Source organism: Rhinolophus hipposideros (genome assembly GCF_964194185.1).
Source record: "Rhinolophus hipposideros genome assembly, chromosome: 2".
Taxonomy (NCBI): Eukaryota; Metazoa; Chordata; class Mammalia; order Chiroptera; family Rhinolophidae; genus Rhinolophus; species Rhinolophus hipposideros.
Genome location: NC_138048.1, coordinates 56,850,814 through 56,871,678, shown reverse-complemented (window position 1 = coordinate 56,871,678; position 20,865 = coordinate 56,850,814). Strand labels below are relative to the sequence as shown.

Genomic DNA, 20,865 nt, shown 5'->3' with positions numbered 1-20,865 from the left:
AAAGCATTTCATTTTTTTCTTTTAGTTATTGTAACCAGTCTTTTAAAAAAAAGTTTCTGATGTTTCATTGCTAGTATACAGCAATATGTTTAATTTTTTTGTGCGTTGACTACATATTTGATGACCTTACTTATTTAGTCCTATTTTTAATAGCTTCCTTAGAATTTTTTATGTTCAAAATTATGTGATCTATGAATAGCTTTATTGCCCTGATTAAAGCTTCCAGTATGCTGTTGAATAGTGCTAAGAATGAATACCCTCGCCTTGCTACTGACCTTAGTGGAAAAGCATTCAGCCTTTCATCGTATGATACGATGTTAGCTGTTAGGTTTTTTGTAGATGCTCTTTATTGGCTTGAGGAAGTTCCTTTCTATTTTTAGTTTGCTGAGAGTTTTTAGTATGAATGGATGTTGAATTTTGTCAAAGGCTCTTCCTGGGTCAATTGATATGATCATATGGTTTCTCTTCCTTAGAGTTTTCAAATACTGAAATCAGCCTTGCTTTCTGGGATAAACTCTGCTTGGGATGTCTCTAGCTTGTGTGTGTGTGTGTGTGTGTGTGTGTGTGTGTGTGCGCGGCGCATGCACATTTGTTCTGTCTATGGCAGTTTTTAGAATCAGAGTAATGTTGTCTCATAAAATGAATTGGTAACTGTTTTGTGCTCTTCTATTTTCTGGAACATGTAGAATTGATGTTTTTATTTTTAAAATGTTTGATAGAATTCACCAGTGAAATTATCTGGAGCTTGGGAATTTCTTTTTTGGGAAGTTTCTAACTGCAAATTTATTTAGTTTTTTAAGAATAATAAGACCAATCAAATTGTCCATCTTATTTTGGGTGAGCTTTGGTAGCTTCTAGTTTTTAAAATGTTGGTTTATTTCACCTAAATTGTGGAATTTATGTGCCTAAAATTTTTAGTATTGCCTTTTACTGTTTTAATATCTGTGTAATCAGTAGTGATGTACCCTCTTTCATTCATGATATTATTGATGTGTGAATTATTTTCCCTTCTTCGTTCACCTGGCTAGAGGTTTAGCAATTTTATTGTTCCTTTCCAAAGTACCAACTTTTCGTTTTATTTTTTTCTTTAGGTTTTTTCTGTTTTAAATTTTTTTTTCTTTTTATTTCTACTCTTCATTATTTTCTTCAATTTGCTTGGTTTGCTTGTTTTTTTTTTTTCTTTTTCTAAATTCTTAAGGATGAAGATTAGATTATAGACTTAAGGTCTTCTTTTCTAGCATAAGTCTTTAATGCCACAAATTATCCTGTATATCCCAAATATTTTAGAATGGTGTGTTTTTATTATTGTTTAGTTCAAAATATTTTCCAACTTCCCTTGACACTTTCTTTTTGACCCAGGGATTATTTAGTAGTATATTGCTTAATTTCTAAATGTTCGGAGATTTTCCTGTTATTTTTCCTTTATTGATTTCTAATTTAATTATATAGTTAGAGAATACACTTTTAATTCTTTTAAATGTGTTGAGGTGTAATATATGGTGCATGACATTGCTTATCTTGGTGAATGTTCTATGTGTACTTGAAAATAATGTGCAATTATATACTTTTTAGAATCCTCAAATAGTTGTTCCATACATTCTGCCCAGATTTGTAGCTGCATTTTTTTAGAAAGACAGGATGTTTACTTCATTTTACCCAGAATCAGATCCTGTGATATCACTTTGCCAAAACTTTTGTTTACTGATAAATATTGGATTCTGAAATATTCTGCACAAGAATACTATTTTTGGTTCAAAAAACTAGATAAGGATTGGTGATGAAATTAATATCTTAGTAAATGCTATTTCCTTTTCTAATGGGATAATTAGTAATTGGTCATATGTCATTCAAAGGCTTGTTTGTCATAGGTGTACAAGACCTGCTCAAACTTCATCAGTAAGTTAGAGAAGGGAAAAGAAGGCTCTGGATGGGATCAGTACTCAGGATGTGATGTGGCTACAGGGCTGACCTCACCTGGGGATGACCATGTGGTGTCTTGGTGTTAATGACCGAGTTTTCAGTGGGCAGGTCACAGCAAAGGACATCTGTTGACCAAGAATGAAGCAGCTGATAGCAGCTTCATGGTTACAGAAGGCTTATCCAGCCTGGAGCAAGACCTTACAGGATACAAGATGCAGGCTCCTGGGAAAGAGTGCTGACAAACACCAGGTTGAAAGCCCAAGACCCAACCAGGCTGATGGGCTTCAAAGAGTAGCTGTGATCTGAGTATGGAGCTATATGTGAAATCAGGAAACTGAGGAAGAAATCTAGTCCTGTGGCCTGGTGAAATGCTGCTGGGTGGAAGGAAGGCTAAACAAATGGTAAATCAGAAAAATGACAGCATGTAGGGCCACAAATGTACTTCTACCCTATTACCCGCTAGCCCAGTGAGAGACTCCATGGTGAGGGCTAACTCAGGTATAAGGAGATCCTGACACTTACTAAGCCTAGAGAACACACACAAAAGAAAGATTCACATGCAGGGTTCAATATTAAAGTGCTGAGCACATGTTAACAATCAACATTAACATTGTTGTCGATTACATAGAACTAAGTACATATTTGAAATTTCTCGCCAGGTGATATAATCATCCAAGTTGATATACCAGGAAACAATGGTATGAAATATGGGAAAAGTATCAATACCTCAGAGGGGAAGTACGAAAATGATCATATAGTAAATAAAATAAATAATGCAGGAAAGGCTGACTGGACATTTATTATATGTAGGTTCTAATCCTCTGAAGCAAGGGCGGAGTCTGTTAAACCCCATCACAGTAATCTAAAGCTAGGTTGTAATTCAGACTATGAGAAGCCATGCGTTATTAAGCAGGTAGGTTCCTTTGCTTTCTGACAGTTTCTCCATCTCTGAAAGTACTCAAGGCTCCCTCCCCTCAAGAAACAAGAACGAAAGTATATTACTAGTTCCAAGAATAAAATTCCGAGGCAGAATGCGAGTCGATGTTAAATGAGCCTGCCTTCTTGGAGAGGTCTCAGGCTAGCCAGCTGCCTCCCACTAACCTTGGTTAGTCTGTGTAAACCAGTCTACACATACAAATTTTTTTTCACGCTTATTTCTAATTCATCACAGGGCAGGATTTGTGTTTGCACACAGGTTATCTTTAGATTAGCTTTACCTTGGTGACCTGACTCTTTTCTGCCTCTGGCATAATCCAGTTACTCATGAGAATATCAATTATGGTCCTCAATCACACTAATTAGAATGTCTTCTAAGTGTTGCTTTAGGAATAGTATCGGGGCTAAAAGTACTGTGCCCTGAATTTGCAATGAAATATCTAGTTGTTCTCTACAGACAAGGTTTAATGCAGAATTATTAATTACTTTTATTAATGATGTGGATGAGGACATAAGTGTCATACTGAGCAAGTTTATGGATGACACAAAGCTAGGAGGATAACAATTATTGTGTTGATAGACTCAGGAGCAAAAAATGATTTCAAGACAGAATTTACTGACGATCCATCCAATTTGTGCCTGGAAGAATGATCTCCATCAGGCAGAAGTTGATGATCATATCACTCCTCTAATCAGAACCTTAGTGATTCCCTATTTGCTGTTTAAGTTAAATCCCAAGTTCTTCTTAGTCTGCTATTCATGGCCTTGTTATATTGTGATCCTAACACTCTCTGCTTTCCAACAAAATCTTCTATAGTTCTTTTCCTGATACCCTGTACTTGAGCCAAACTGAATTATTTATAGACTATTTCCTACTTATGGTCCATGTTTTCCCTATCTTTGAACATTATTCTCCACTGAGCTTCCTTCCCCACACAATTTCCTTCCGCCTCACTTCTAAATTGCCAAACCAGTTCTTGCTCAGTTCAAAAGCTACCTCTTCTGATTAGTCATCGTGTTAGCTGGAGTCATCTCTTTCTTTTGCTAATCTTCAACAACACTTATCTGTTTCTCTCTGACTATTTTATCACTGTTACTTTGGATTGCAGTTATTTTTTTGTACACATTTTAAATTTCTGCTAGACTCTGCCTAAATCTTTGCATGTCTGATAGTGTCTCTGCATGCGTATTGTTCATCGTTGATGATGCTGAAGTGATTTGCATGTGGTTTGACTCCTCTATGGGGGAGAAGTACCTTCAGAGGAGGCCCTATACATAACTTACCAGAGGCCCCTGCAATTGTATCATAGTGACTAATAAACAGAAATTGTTCCGTACATGTTTTACTGAATACATGAATGACTGCTAGGGAGAAGAGTTCCCCAAGGTAATGGTATAAGAATTGGAAAGAAATGGTGGTGATAAGAAAGAGACATTTAACCTCTGAGATAAATCAGTTGTTTAAGGTAGAATAAATTCACCCGTGATTTGTGTAATCAACTTATTTTCGCACAGTAGTGCTAAAGAAGGAAGAACAATATGAAACAGAGATTTTTGATGATGTGTGGTTAAGAGAGGTAACAGGTGTTGGAAACTTACTTGCATTGTTCTTTAAAGTGACCACACGCTCTGGTTTGTTTAAACAGTCCCAGGTTATACCTTTTGTTTCAGTGTGACATTCTTTTTTTTATTTATTTATTTTTATTTTAATTAATTTATTTATTTATTAGTTTCAGGTGTACAAAACAAGGTAATACTTAGACGTTCATCATTTATATCCCTCATACTGTGAACCCCCCTCCCCCCATCCACTATCCCTCCGACCTCACACTGAACCATCACATTATATATATAAAATTATAGTTGGCATTCATTAATGTTTAGCTCCTGGTGTACAATGCCATGATCAGGTATCCACAGTATCCCTGAGGTGGTCTCCCAAATAGGAATCCAAAACTCCAATTCAAAAATCTGTATGCACTCCTATGTTTGTTGCAGCACTTTACACAATAGCCAAGATATGGAAACAACCAAAATGCCCATCGGTAGATGACTGGATTAAGAAGCTGTGGTACATTTATACAATGGAGTATTACGCAGCCATAAAGAAGAAACAAATCTTATCATTTGCAGCAACATGGATGGATCTAGAGAACATTATGTTAAGTGAAATAAGTCAGAAAGAGAAAGACAAGTACCATATGATCTCACTTATATATGGAATCTAAAGAAAAGACTATGTGAATGAACTAATCAGAGACAGTTTTGGGGACGCAGAGAAAAAACCGAGAGTGGTTAGATGGGTGTGTGGGAGGGGGTTGGGGATAAGGGGAAAGGTGAAGGGATTTGGAAGCAGCTGGTAACCACAAGATGGCCTCAGGGTTTTTTTGAAAATTAATTTGGGGAAGGTATTCTATAATGTTGTAAAGATTTTGTTGGGTATCCGATGGACAGTGTGACATTCTTAACAGTGCCCCATGTTAAATGCTGTTATATAGTCACACTATTTAAGAAATAGCTCTTTGACCATTTTAGACTGGTAGGCCCCTCTGGTTGTGAAATTCGTGGCACAGACTAATGTTTAGGATAATAGACTTGTAGTTAGGCATATGTGGGTATAAATTCGATCTCTGTCATTTACTAGAAATATGGTCTGGACAAGTTTCCAAGATCTCTGTAAGCATCTTTATAGATGGCTATTGTGTTCAAAACAGGAAGCAGAGATCTTGAGTATAGAATTTCTTGATAATGTCCAGGTTTCAGTGTTTATAACCCTAGAGAGGTTTTATCAGGGGCCAGATATGTCTAGAGTAGCAGGGAAAGAAATATTTCACAGAGTTGTTAAATTGCCAGGCCTTCTGCATTAAAGATCACACAACCAAATGTAAGGGCATGGTTCTTTCTCATGGGCTGTTTCAGCTGGTTATCAGCAGAAAGGCCAAAGATCTCAGAAATTGGATTTCAGCCTCATCATTTGTCTTTTTCCAGTGAGAAGAGGAGAGTGGGCACAACAGGGCGTGACGTTTATATATTACCCTTTACTGTAGATTCAGAATGTGATAGACTGACGACCACATTTGAATTCAGGATTTCTAGACTTTCTATTCATCATGAAGTAGGAAAAGTGCCTGGATTATAAAATATTTTCAATTGGGAATAAACCAATGGAATGTGAAGAATGTTAAGAAGATTGAACTTATCTGCCAGAAATGTGACTGTCATGAAAAAAATCCGGAGAGTATTTTTTAAGTAGGCAGTTATAGTCCAGTGATTAAGGAACAGTTCTAGAACCAGGCTGCTGGAGTTTGATCGTTACTCTACCACTTTCTACCCAAAGGATCTTGGTTATGTTATTTAAACTTGTCTCAATTTCCTTATCTATACATACACATATGTGTTTTTACATTGTATATTTAACAAAAAGCCTACCTTATTGGTTGGTTCTGATAGTTAAATTTGTTAATATTGTAAATTTCTTAGTAAAGTTCCTAGTCGGTAGTCAGCATGCATATGCACTAAATATTATTTAAGCACTTGAAAGTAATAAGTACTCTCCCTTACCTTTGTATTTAGGTTCACAAGATGGAACTTCTATGGTGTATAATGAGTCTCTCCTTCTATGGGATCCTACAAAGTGATGCCTCGGGTAAGTGAATGGCTTTTGACAATCTATTGAAATACAAATCATGCATAGGGTAATGTCTCAAGTTGTTTTCTGAAAATGAGCTAAGAGAACATAATGTTTATTTCCATTGTCTTCTGTGGTAGCATAGATCATTGATTTGACAGAATCATAGAATTCTGATGATGGCAGGAACCACTGACATCTCTAGTCTTCATGGGACACAGTGCACTTAGGGCAGTGTTCTGGGGTATAATTAAACATAGGAATTTCCCATCACCTTCACAGCCAAGCCAACTAGAATACTGCTTCTTTTCTTTACCTCAGGTCCTATGGGAAAAGAAAAAGATAGTGATGGTAACACAACTCTGTTTTCTAAACTTGAACCAGTGGTGGAGAGGCCTTGGTGATTTGAGACCTTATAAAAACAAATAAATGATGGATTTCTGTCACACTGCAGGTGTAGGAAAGACCTGACATTAAGTTTGTTCTTTCTTTGGGTGTTGCTTCATAAGGGGAGCCAGCCAAAGCCTTTATGGAATTTGAATAGCCAAATTTAATCATCATGGACCTGGATTATATGAAATCACAATTACAAGGAACTTAAAATTCCATTTATTCAGGTCTCCTCTCATCTCCAGAATTACTGTTCAGAACCATTTTATAGTACCTCTAACTAGTAATTATCTAACTGCAGCCCATTATGTCTTTGGACTGATCAAATTCTTTGAAAGATTTTAGTACATATAACTGAAATTTGGCTTTTTGTCATTTCCCCACATTTCTTTGGTTCGACTGCTTGATTTAATTAGAAAATACGTAATCCAGTGGTTTTCTAATTTTAATACAAGGAACCTAGGTATTCTAATTTTAAAAAGCTTTCCATGTATAATTCCCCTGAAGACCATGGACCATACTTTGATTGTCATTATTTTATTTCTTCTTCTATTTGAGAAGCCTTCAGAAATGTTAAAACAGTGATTGTATAACCATGAACACGTTCTCTAATATATGCCTTCATCTGTTTGTCACATGGCATGGATTTGTGTCATCCTGATTATCTTTTCTGGGTGGGTTTGCTTTAGTTTTGCTATGTCACTTAAAGCATTTTATTGGAAACCAAACATAATACTAAAGGCGAGGTATAACTAGGACAGAGTGGAGATCAAAGCTGAGAGAAGTAGAGATAACTTCCAATCTTGTTGGCCCCTGGGGTCTTCACAGAGGAAAACATATATTATAGCCAAGGCTGATATTCAGCTGGGATGCAATAGTCTATAGCTCTACTGCCTGTTTAGACAATCATCTGTCCTCCTCCACTGAGTGTCCCATTTGACTGGTCAGTGCCATGATGTCCTGATTTTTAAATATGCTAAATATAACCCCTGATTATAGTTTGTTCTTATTTAATTCTATGCCTGAATGTTATCTGCTTAGAGAGGCCTTCCTTAACCATCTTAACTAAAATAGCTCTGCCAATCAGTGTTTATCCCTCTATCCTGCTTTAGTTTTCTTCATAACACTTATAATTTCTTTTTTTAACACTTACTATTTCTTGATATTAACTCTTTCTGTTCTCTCCCCTTTGTCTCCCTTTCCCCCTGCTTCTCCTTTTTTCTCCTCTTTTTTCTTCCCCCAACCCTCTGACTTCCTCTTCTCTTCCTTCCTTCCTTCCTTCCTTCCTTCCTTCCTTCCTTCCTTCCTTCCTTCCTTCCTTCCATCTTTCCTTCCTTCCTTCCTTCTTTCCTTCCTTTCTTCTTTCCTTCCTTCCTTCTCCTTCTCCTTATTTTCTTTCTCCTCTGTCTGTCTGTCTGTCTGTCTGTCTCTCTCTCTATCATCTATCTATGGCTATACAATATCTATGTATAGATATTGATATCTAGATAGATATAGATAATATAGATATATAGATATGGATATAGATATAGACACAGATATAGACGATATAGATATAGATATATCTCACCCTTCACATCCATTTTGGCCAAATTGGCCAATTTTATAATGGAACTTGTTTGGATTTTTAGCAGTGATTTGTCAGTGTAGTTTTATGTGCCGCCTCATCCTGGAAAAGGGAGAAGTGATCGTATTACTCTTTGAAGGAACAGTGAAGTCTTAGAAGTTAGTGGGTGCTGGTGCCTCCCCAGAAGTCCCAGCAGTGTTGCTTATCTTAATGACCTTTACTGTAATCCATCCAAGGATCCTCCTCCCCCCCCCCCCCGCCATTCCAAATTCTGTTGGAAAGTGATCTTTCTACCCGGAAACTGTGACTCATAAATCTGCTGGGGAAGCTGACTTCATGAATCAGATACGTTCTCATACCAGCCCCATTGAGTCACCCAGGAAACATGCTGTAATCCCCCCAGCCCATCTGGCACACATTCATTTGCTTCCTTATGAAAAGGTGTATTGTGTCTGTGTCAGTGATGTACTTCCTAGTTGGAGGGAGAGGGACAAAAAAGGAAGTGTTCCTAACAAAAATAAAAGGGCCTACTGGCTCTGGGCTACTAGGAAAACAGGGATCATCGCATGTGCTAGGGGATCAACCGGCCTCTCATGGACCAAGGTAGTGCCTCTTACAGTGATGTCAATGCCAGCAGACTCTTGGCTTTTCCTGAAGCTCTTCCTGTGCTTCAGGTACCCCTCTTAATGGAATCATAAGGTTAATGTGAAGCTTAATGTGAAGAATAAAGGAGAACTAGCCTGAACACTCAAGAGCACTGTAAAAGTACATGATAATAGTAAGAGTTTCGTCTTGTTCTGGGCCCTTGGGTGTGGCACTTCCTCTTCAGGGAAGCCCCAAACTTAAGAAAGGAACCATAACAACATAAGAACTTTAGTTTCGTGCAGTGTGTTTCAAGTGCAGTGAATTGGACTTCAAACCACGCAATTCTGACTTCCGAATCTAGCCTTCCTGGTAGCGGTGCTATGATTTCCTTATTTGCTCGGGAACATGGGAGCTTCATTTTCATCTCAGGTGGTGATAAAAGCGAATAATTAAAAGCAAGCATTTACTTTCTTTAAGGAACTAAAGCTTGGATAATTATAATAGTGGTAATATAATTATAATGTGGTAGTTATAGTGGTAATAATAAAGCTCACTTTGCTAAGAATACACTTTGCATTTTACACATTCTATGTCATTTGACTCTCACATCCAGACCCTGGAGTAGTCAGCCTATCATAACCCCCTTTTTTGAATAAGACAAAACAATAAAAAAGATCAAAGCAGTTAAATGAATTAGCCAAAGTCCCACAGCTAATATTTAGCGTAACTGTGACTTTAACTATTTCCTCAGTTCCCAAGATGCATGCTATTTTTACTAAATAGACTCCCCTTTGGAGTCTACTAGTATATAAACAATTCAGAAAGAAGATTAAGATGCGGAGGGGGTTATAGTTTTTGCTAACTGTTAAAGAACAACTCAGTAATAGGTTTCTGTGCTCTTCAGATAAGGAGTATTTTCACCCCTCAACCCCCCTTAACATATTATTTTTTAAAGAGTAAAATCTCTGTAATGTAAGGTCAAAACTCAGTATTCCTACTTTTGCTTGTTATGGTATGAAACATTTCCCATACTAAACCCTAAGAAGTTCTCGTTTGCAAGAATTCCAAAAGCAAACTGACATATTTCTCTTTTGGTGTTTCGTTGGCAGCATGTTAGAAAGTCAAACCATTCAAGCTGCCTTTAGAGTAGAAATAAATATTAAGAACTTGTGATTCTAAGTTGGAGAGAGAGGGAGAATGGTACCACATATTATGTGGTGAATTTTAAAAATATTGCCATATCAAAGTTATTTAGTACACAGACCACATACAAATGATAGCAATGCATTTTCTTCTCCAAGTGTGCACATACATACAGCTCTTTGAATATAGCTTTTTATTTAAAAGTCAACAAACAGTTGACTGTGTGCCAGGTGTAGGGCTAGGTTTCACATGTTATCATTTACTTCACAGAAAACACTGTGGCGGGGAGGGGAGGAAGCTAGAGATTCTTAGATTCTTATACCTGTTTTGTGGTAGGAAATAAAGAGCCAGGGAGATGGCATGAGCTAACAGTGCTCGGTGTTGGCATGCCTGATAGAGCTGGGATTCCAAGGCTGCCTTGGCTGCAAAAGCAGAGCTCTTTCCTTTATACCACATTGCCTTCCTTCAAGACTTTATTCTCCTAATGGCGGTAAAAATCCCGATTTCTTTTCCATTCTTTATAAGAAATTTGCAGAGGGTGGAATTATTCTTTTGGATAATTGACAGTGAATTACACTGTGCAAAATAATTAAGTAAAAACATAGTGGTTTACCAGGAATCAAGACACATTGGTTTAAGTTATGACTGTCACTTTGTGAGTTGTTGAATGATGTTAAAGAAGACGTCTAATCATTCTGTCACCGTGTCCTTACCTATGAACCAAACAAACCAACCAACCAACCCGCAGTAGCAAAGCCCCAACCAATTCTGCCTTGTTGCTTTTTTTTATTAAAGAGGATTGTGGATATTATTATACCTCATGGGCATACAGAGCATATGCTCTTCCTATTTACTTAAGTGATTTCTAATGACAAGTGTTTATCATACAGTGATTTCACTTCATTCTAAAGATCATATGCTTGACATTTTATATTATAGAATCTAGGGCAAATAAGGGAAGGTTCTTATTATATGGTAAAGTCTGAGAGAAAGAAGAGAAAATAAATACCAAACAGAATGCCCTGAGAGCTGAGAATTTTTCTCAATCAAAGTACCATCACTCTTTGGAAGAGAAAATGTGTCTTTAATTTGGGAACAGAATAGTGCGGTGCAACTGAAGGGATAATGTGATGGCAATTTAGAAGCCAAACTGGAAAGGGAGCTTGGAAACAGACTGTAGAAGGGAAAGAAAATATTTATGTTTGATAAATTTTAGATATAATTGGCCACTTCTTCTTTTTAAGTTTTGTCTTACTTTTGTAAGGACATGTAATATATTTAATGCTATGTAATGGTTCTTTCAGCTTTTCATGGGATTCGGTTTGTTGTCAGGCCCAGTGGCCTCAGGTGACTTGAATGTGCTTTTTGGAAAACTCCATACTTGGATGTACTTATAACATTCAGCCTTGTGTCCGTGGCTCATGGCAGATCATCTTGAATACCCTTCATTTCTATGCAATTTAGTCTACACATTTGGAGAATGTCTGAATAATACAGTTTCAGTTTACCCTTAGGCCTAAATGTCATTGGAATTGTGACATTTCACCCTGTTCTCCTTTAAATACTGTCTCCCTGGAGCAAATATCTTCACTATTTTTTGTTTTCTTTTTTTGAGCTGCGTTTGTATTTTGAAACACACTGATGTTTATTTTTAAGTGATTTATACTTCCGAAGGATGGGTATTCTGTAGCCTGATTGAAAAGAGATCGGAGCACCACAGTTTATTGGCCTGATGCTGACTTTGTAAACGTAAACTGTCCAGCACAGCTTCTTGTTATCAGAGTGATAATTCTATGTTTAGGAAAATGACCTAATTCATCCTTCACATGACTATGTTAGTTAAGAGAACCCAATATTTTTACAGGGAATATATGGATGTATATAGTTATAGGTGACAATATCTGGCTTATAGGAATTTATTCTGTCCTGTAAATCTCTTTTGCCTCCTCAGTTTTCTCCCGAAACATTTGTTTTTGCCTTATTGAGAGGAGTTTTATGGAACCAGAACCCTATCTTGATTGTCAGTGACTGACTCCAAGCCAGTTATCACCCATTTTTATTCTGCTGTTTTTATTTATTTTTTCTATTTGGGGATTAGCTTCTTTGGAAAATGAAATATATATCCACTCTCAACATACCAATGCAGTGATTGTTTTATTTTAAAATCCATTGGGTGTTGCTGCTTATTTATTTTTGAGGGACAAAGAGAAAATGGATGCATTTTAAAAATAATCTGGGGACCTGAGCCAATAACTTCAAGTACCTGCCATCCATCCCTATAAAATCTGAAATACAGAATTGCCTTCTTTTGTCTTTTCTTGTTTTAGAGGCATTAGAAACAATGAAAATGCAAGATGGCTGAGAAAATGAGAGAAAAAGATAAAATACTCATACCCTCAGTAATCTAGACTTGGCTGAGTTCTGTTGTTTTCATGAATTTCATTTTTCCTTCTGCCACCAGAATCAAAACTCTTGGTATAGCTGTACATTATTGGGAAATAGATATCACTTTCATGCAGTGTTTGTTGGGTCTGTAATAATAGTTTAAGGCTCTTCTATCAGCCCATTGTTGTTGGGTTTTCTTCTTCCAGTATACTTTTGTATTTTCTGAAGTGCTTCTTGAAGTACGCAGGAGTTTGCATTTTTATGTGTATGTCGAGGTACTGATGTTTCATTTTTACTTTAACTTGTGTAACAGAACATTGTGTTCCCTTTAAATCTGGGGCTTGCCATACCAGTGGAAGGGACCAAGTGAAGAGTAGTTGCCAACTAGTGCTTCCTCAGTGGAACCTCTGGGACCTACTCCCTAAGTATAGATACTGAAGAGGGACAAAACAGAGAGCACATCCATTAGTCAGTAGTAGTTTTTCTACATAAATATAGCTCTTTATTAATATAATATTGTGCATTTTATTTGATTTCTAATTATTACATAAACTTGCACTAGTACTATGGTTAAAATACAGAACTCAATTATTGTTAAAGTAAACACAGATATACAAATTGTTGTTCCCAGGTGGATCTCAACCATTATTCACCATTATTTACTATAGCTTTGTTTGACTTTTTTTGTTTTCCTTTGGGGAGAAACCTTTAATTGTTCACCATGACTTGTTTGTTGTATAAACACATTACACCTAAGAGCTTAAATGATGCACCTGAGATAACTCCGTTTCTCTTTAGATCCTTTGGGAGTTCAGACTGCCCCACAGGTTGCTTAATGAGCTAAGTTTTGCTTTTCAGGGAGAAAGTGTTAATTTTATCCTCATGTTTTCTAATTTGCTTTGGACCTTTTGATCTATCTGGTACCCTAGAGAATATTGCCTGTCTCTTATGCAAGACTTTTTATTTTTATTTATTTATTTATTTATTTTTGGAGGACAAGTCTATACATTTTATTTTTATTTATTTATTTTTTTAAATATCCAAATAGACTTGATTTTATTTTTTTTATTTTTATTTTATTTTATTTTATTTTATTTTATTTTTACATCCCTCATACCGTGAACCCCCCTCCCCCCATCCACCACCACCCCGACCTCACACCGAGCTATCACATTATACACATAAAATTATAGTTGGCATTCATTAATGTCCAGCCTCTGGTGTACAATGCCATGACCAGGCATCCAGAGCATCCCTGAGGTGGTCTCCCAAACAGGACACATGTCCATCGGACAACCAACAAAATCCCCAAACACTATTGAATAAGTTCCCCAAAGTAATTCTCAAAAAACCCTGAGGCCATCCTCTGGTCACCAGCCGCCCCCCAATCCCTTCACCCTTCTCCCCATCCCAAACCCCTTCCCCCCCGCCCATCTAACAACTCTCGGTTTTTTGTGTCCCCAAAACTGTTTCTGATTAGTTCATACACATATTCTTTTCTTTAGATTCCGCATATAAGTGAGATCATATGGTACTTGTTTTCTCTTTCTGACTTATTTCACTTAACATAATGTTCTCTAGATCCATCCATGTTGTTGCAAATGATAAGATTTCTTTTTTCTTTATGGCTGCGTAATACTCCATTGTATAAATGTACCACAGCTTCTTAATCCAGTCATCGACCGATGGGCATTTCGGTTGTTTCCATATCTTGGCTATTATGCAAGACTTTTTAACATCCACGGCTTGATTCTAAGTGCCTCTTCATCCTTTTTTACTGTCCATTTAAAGTAAAGGAAAATGAAGAGAAGGAGCAGAGGAGGAGAGAAGAGGACAGCAAAGGGAGAGAGGAAGAGAAGAGAGATGGAAATAGAAATAGAGATAGAGAGATACAAAAAGAAAAAAGATATAGAGTCTTTTCACAGAGGGACTTACTGAATTTGATGCAAACCCAGATATATTCTGTTTTAGATTATAAAAGAACATTTTTTAGTACCACACTTAAATACTCCCCCTGCCCTTTTTCCTGATCTTTGCATTGGATGGTATCCTTTTTGAACAATTCATTTTATTCTAGTATTTTTTTCGACATTTTGACTATTTCCCTCCGTCCTAGTGTGTTAAAATGATGAGAGCAAATTGAAGCCTTAACTATTATAGAGGTTTCTTTACATCTAGTGCACTTCCAGCCGTGAGAACCATCAGCATCTTCTGGGATATGCTTTGTCAACCAGGATACTTGCATTCTGAAGTAAGGCAGAGATGGTAGAGGTTGTGTGTGGCCTTTGCACCTTGCAGTCATGCAAAAGGTCTGAGGCAGAAGCAATTGCCTTTGTTTGCAATTGACACTGAGCTGTAAAATATCTTTCCTAGTAGCAATGTATTGTTTGAGGCCCAGTAGAAACCCAGCTTGTATCCAGACTTAGGAGGAGGGTGTAGCTTTGTCTGGAGAAAAATTGAAATCATGGAGATGATGAATAGAACAATTAGTAAATGGAAGAGTTAGAGGCTCCCTCCCGTTGCATGCAATATTCTTAGTGAGATACAAAAGGGGGTTTCAGAAAGAAAGTGAAGACTGGTCTTTGTTCCTGGTTGCTTTGGTAAAGCAAACTCTTAGATATCTCACCTTTATTGCTCTAAATATCCTGTTATTAAAAAAGTCATTCCTCTCATTTACAATACAGTGATAATCGATGACTGCAATAATAGCCATGAAGCATTATGCAATATTGAATTTATTTAAATTACTAAAGGAAGATCATGCTAAGCTAAGCATGGCTTTAAATCTCTTTTACTCTAATTCTCTGTAAATTGTTCATAACTATATAGTGGAGTGTGTGTGTGTATGAGAGAAAAGAAGGAATGTGAGGGAAATGATATTAATTGAACAAGGAGGTATGGATATAGATATCATATCTAATAGATATATCTATATTGAGATATAGATCATATTGATATATAGATACATCATATCTATCTATATCTATATCTATATCTGCATCGATCTATATAAATGTGATATACATTTCTGAATAGCCCCATAAGATAGAAATAGGTGTTATAATCTGTCTTGACCAGTGAGGAATTACAGATTCAGAAAAGTGAATGAAAAGTTAAATTAACCTAATAGCTTACTATAGCTATTAAGCAGTAAAACTTACATACCTGTTTGACTTTAAAATGTATGCTGTTTGCCCTATATCATGTTGCCACTGAATTCTTTATAATTAAAACTTCACTTTCTAAATGTCAACCAATGCTGTCTGTCAATGGTTGATCAAATTGAATACACATTTCCAAAGAAACATTCAACTAATTTAAAAAGTAGAACATGAAATGTGATTTTTTATGTTGCAGATACTATGCCAAGTTGATTTGCTCCAAGCTTCCTGAAATGTATACAGTGCATTCCATTTGCATCTAGTCAGGTTATATACATTTTTCCAAGGTTATAGAAAATTTCCCATAGGAAATCATTTCTAAACAAGGTGAGAGACGGCTGAAGGAAAGGTGGTTCAGTACAGATGCGTGTGTTGGAGAGGATTGCAAAGCTGGTCACTTTAGGATGAGGCAGGGTTGCTTTGGCATTATTCATTTGGTTTCCCATGTGGCTATCTTAAATACTAACTGTAACTTGCTGTCTTTCATCCAGCTACCGTAGGTTCTGTCCCTCCCCTTAGGTGTTAAGGCACTTAGTAAATGATGTTTACATGCAGCTCAGAGATTTTTTTGGTATCCAGTAGTGTATAGCTCTAGAAAATTATTTTCAATCTAAAAATACCAGTTTTTTTTTTTCCTCTCTCTCTCTGCTAGACTTTGGCAGTGATTGGTGTGCATTTTGAAATTTGATGGTGGTTTCACTCCAAGTTCCATTTTATTCCTGGTGGAGCTGGAATGTTTTATCTTTCTCAGAAGCTGTCATTGTTGTGTATGTGTGTGGCAACAAAACAGCTAAAATAACTGTCACCTGAATTCAGCAAGTGCACAAAAGACGGAACTGGGGGCATTATCACCACTCCATGCATAGGTATATAATTTCACTCACTGTGGACTCTCCCAGATTGAAAACCTGAAAATGTGTTCAGGATTAATGCACAAGACCTTTTTAGTCCCAAGGAAATCTGTGTTTTCATAGGCTAGTGATCTATTTTAAAGCATGTGGTACTTTTATCACATGAGGATGACAAGTATTTCCCCTTTATTTTCAGAATGCACTTTGTGATTGAGAAGAAACAGGTCAAAGACCTATATAACCTCCACATTTAGGGAAGCTGTTTCTTTTTGATTAGACGTGAAACCCAGCTGAGCAGATGTTTTCTAGGCACCTGCTATATGCACAGCTTTGTACCATAGGGAGCCACTTTGCATTCATTCATTTAAGTGTATAAATATGAGCAAGCACAGTGCCTAGCACATAAGGGTGTGTTTGTGCCTAGCACATAAGGTTGTGTGCTAGGCACTGTGCTCGCCCATATTTATTGGTCAACAAGACAGAAATGATCTCCACCCTTATGGAGCTTATAGTCTTAGGAGCGTTTTAGGGCAGCATTAAATAGGTAAATAATCACATTAAAAAAGTTTTGTGAAGACTGTCTATAGGGCATTCTATTGATGGAAAGTAACTGGACAATACTTCCAACTGAAGGATGCAAAACAGCCAACTCTATGCAAAGGAGACAGAAAGCAGTGGGAAAGCGTGTGTGGAGGCCGCGAGGTATAAGGACCATGCTGCTAAGGCTGCGGGACCTGCAAGTACTTGGGGTAAGAGGGTGTGAGATATGGAGGAAGAGGTAGGGACTAGTGCATACGAAGAGTATTGTGATATTTACCTGCATTGCAACAAAAAGTCTTTGAAAGAATTTGAGCAGGTCCCTGACAGTATCTCTTTATTAAATGTTCCTACTAGCTGCCATGTGGGAAATAGATGGAGAAGATTTTAGTTCCTGTCAGTATGTTGGACAAGGTCCCCTAAATGACCCTTTTGCTGTAAAACAGCTAGAAGTGATGCATTTAAAAATAAGTGTCTTTTAAAATGAATTGCTGAATTGCTAAGAAACCCTTAGAGAACAAGACTAAAGTGAAAACAGGGATCCAGAAAAGAACGGAAGCCAGTTCTGCAAGCTCTGCAACTGGCGGCTACCCAAGGTAGCCTCTAGAGTTAGTGGGAAAAGATGTACTTCAGTGCAGGATATTTGGATAATTTCTTTACAAATAAAATTACATTCTTACCTTATGCCTTATAGCAAACAAATCTCTGTTGAATTTAATGTTTAAGTGTAAAAAATAAACTCTGAAAGTACTGGAAGAAAATATAGGCAAACATTTACATAATATGCGGATTGAGAAGCCCTTTCTAGATATTTCATCAAAGGTAGATATCATTGATATAGGTGACTATATAAAGACTGACAAAATTAGCATAACATCAAAATATTATATGTTAATGGACAAATAAGAATAGGAAAAAATATCGGTATATGGCATAGGGTTGATGTCATTAGAACGCAAGGAGCTCTTGCACACAAAATAAATTCCTTCAATATAAAGTATTCTGTGGAAAAATGAGCAGATAAGGCAGTTCAAAAAAGGTAAAAAATTGATTGATCATACTTAAAAGAATCTCAAATGTATGGGTAAGAAGATAAATGCAAATTAAGCCAACAATGAAGTGGCATCTCTCACCCCATTAGATTAGCAACAATTTAAGAGAACAATCCTGCCTATCATTGGTCAGGACTCACTGATCTAATGACCAGGTGTGGTGTTCTCACACCTTGTGGGTGAGAGTGTACCTGGAATAGACATTGTAGAGGGCACCTTGGCTATTTGTTTTAAAGACACCAAATGCCTTCTTTTGACCTCGTAATGGAACTTCCACACATAGGTCCTAAGAGAAATGCATCGAAATGTGTTCACAATTATATTTTTCTTCTAACTGTTTTAAAATAGGTAACATCAGAAACAATATAAATATCCCTTTATAGAGAATGCTTAAATAATTTGTTATATCAATAAAATGAAATACTACTGAGCCATTAAAAGTATAATATACATTTATATTTTTTGATATAGAAGTGAGTATATGATAGATATTTCTGTTTAAACTCAGGTACTGCATAGCCAGAATAGTCTGAAACCTTTAAAAATTGTGGCAGCATTTGCTGAAGGTATATCACACAGGCTTATGAAAGCCAGTTGTTTAATTTTCAGGAATTTTGCAAGCCAATTGTTAAATCATTGGTAGTTTGAAACTGACCATAAGAGCATTTACTCCAAGGAAACTGATAAACACATACTACAAGTCACTTTCTCACTTCCAGAAGCTGGCTGGTTTACCACACAACACTGTGTGCATAGTATATGTAGAAAACCTTTGGTCAAATATGCCCAAATCTTAACAGTGATTATCTTTAGAAAGTGGAATTATGTTTGAATGTACCTATCCCCATTTAAAATAATTTTATGTATCATCTGAGTATATTACAGTCTGATTATATTTACAATTAGACATTAACAGCAACTTAAGTTTTGGAAATAAGAAAGAATGAAGACCTGTACAGTTGGAGTTCTTGAGATGGTAGGTAAGGGGCAATGGTGAAATATGTTGTTGTTTAAGCACGCTCCTTGTTTCTATCTAACATCTCTTAAACTGAGATGTTAATAACTCCCTTAATACAGGAATAATTTCAGTATTTATGAATGACCTTAATAGACTACTAAATTTGGAGATTTGTGAGAGAAGAGATGTAACTGTTGAACTTCCTGAATTATAACTGTGGCTGATACTTACATATTTGTTAGATATGCAATGTTAAGAAAATAAACATTAGCCACCAATATTTTTGAAAGTTGAAACCAGTGAGTCCCTACTTCTCTGCTTCAAAGTTTGCCAATATTGGATACTCAGCCCCAAAAGTACCGGTGTTTCCTTTTAATTTAAAAATGCTCGCGTATGTGATGATTAGAATAACAGTAAAGTATAGTATGTCATTATTCAGTAAAGTATAGTATAGTATAACAGTAAAGTATATTATTATTCACATTTCACAGATCAGGAAGCAGAGACTTGGAGGTTAGGTGACTCATCCATAATCATAAATGTATTATGTAAAATGAAATAAACAGAAGAACTAGGACTCAAGCCCTTATCATCTAGTCCCAAGACCATTATTCTTCTTTTTGGCAGACCCAGGGGATTCCCAACCCTTTTACTACTAAAAGTATCATTCATTTTGTATTTTTTTCTAAAGACTGTGTGTTGAAAATAATAGAAACCAGTCATGTTAGCCTTGTAGCCATTACTACGATCTAAGTTGAGAACATATTCATCACCTGAAAAAAAAAGAAAAGGAAGAAAAAAAACTCTGTGTTCATTATCTGCCAATACACATCCATTCTCCCCACCCCCGCACTTCCCTCAGCCCTAGGCAACCACTAATCTACTTGCTGTCATTATATTTACCTGTTCTGATCATTTCATTGAAATGGAATTATAATATGTATGACTTTTTGTAACCGGCTTAGCATGTTTTCACATAATGTTTTTTAAGGTCCATCCATGCCGTAGCCTGTATCCATACGTCATTACCTTTTATTGATGAGTAGTATTCCATTGTTTATCCATTCATCATTGATGGACATTTAGATGGTTTTCACTTTTTGTCTATCTTTAATAATGGCGCTGTGAACACTTGTGTACAGCTTTTGTGTAGACATGTTTTCATTTCTCTTAGGTAAATACCTAGAAATGGAATTTTTGAGTCATATGGTATATGTTTAACATTTTGATGAACTGCCAAACTGTCTTTGTTTCGAAGTGACTGAACCATTGTAAATGTCTTTCTGATCACTGGATGGCAGATGAGTCTGAGTTTGGGTGCTATAAAACAGCCACTTTTCCCGAATGGTTCCTTAAGGCAAAACACATTGCATCAGAAAAGAGATCATGGGAAATTCAGAGGTCTTCCCTTTGAGATTAACTCAGCCCCTTACTCTCTGTCCCAGGAGAGGAGCATTTGAACATTTTCTTTTTGTTAGTGTAACAAATTTAAATCCCAGTGGTATGGAAGCTCAGAAAAGGTCCTGGGTCAGAAAATGCCCTCAATAATTCATAGTATATAATGTAGAGGGGGAAAAAAAAATCCTGGACTCAAGTCAAACCTTGGCTCCCTGTGACTCTGTCCTTATCTGTAAAATGAAGATGATAACATTGGCCCTACATACCTCACACAGTTGTTATGGAGGTCTAAAGAGGTAATATATATCAAAGTTTTCTGTAACCAGCAAAAGCAGGTAAGGAAACAGAAGCTCT

At 36.6% G+C, this 20,865-nt stretch overlaps 1 protein-coding gene across 6 annotated transcripts in view; it reads left to right on the top strand.

Moving 5' to 3' along the window:
- IL1RAP (interleukin 1 receptor accessory protein) overlaps positions 1–20,865 on the top strand; it is a 133,209-nt gene that overhangs the window by 47,112 nt on the left and 65,232 nt on the right. For all 6 annotated transcript variants that reach the window (XR_013994505.1, XR_013994506.1, XM_081067230.1 and 3 more), the window contains one exon: positions 6,430–6,502. Coding sequence is in view for 4 of the 6 variants with exons in the window: in XM_081067230.1 (XP_080923356.1) it covers positions 6,439–6,502 (64 nt within the window). In the remaining 2 variants the exon portion in view is untranslated. The remainder of the gene's footprint in view (positions 1–6,429; positions 6,503–20,865) is intronic.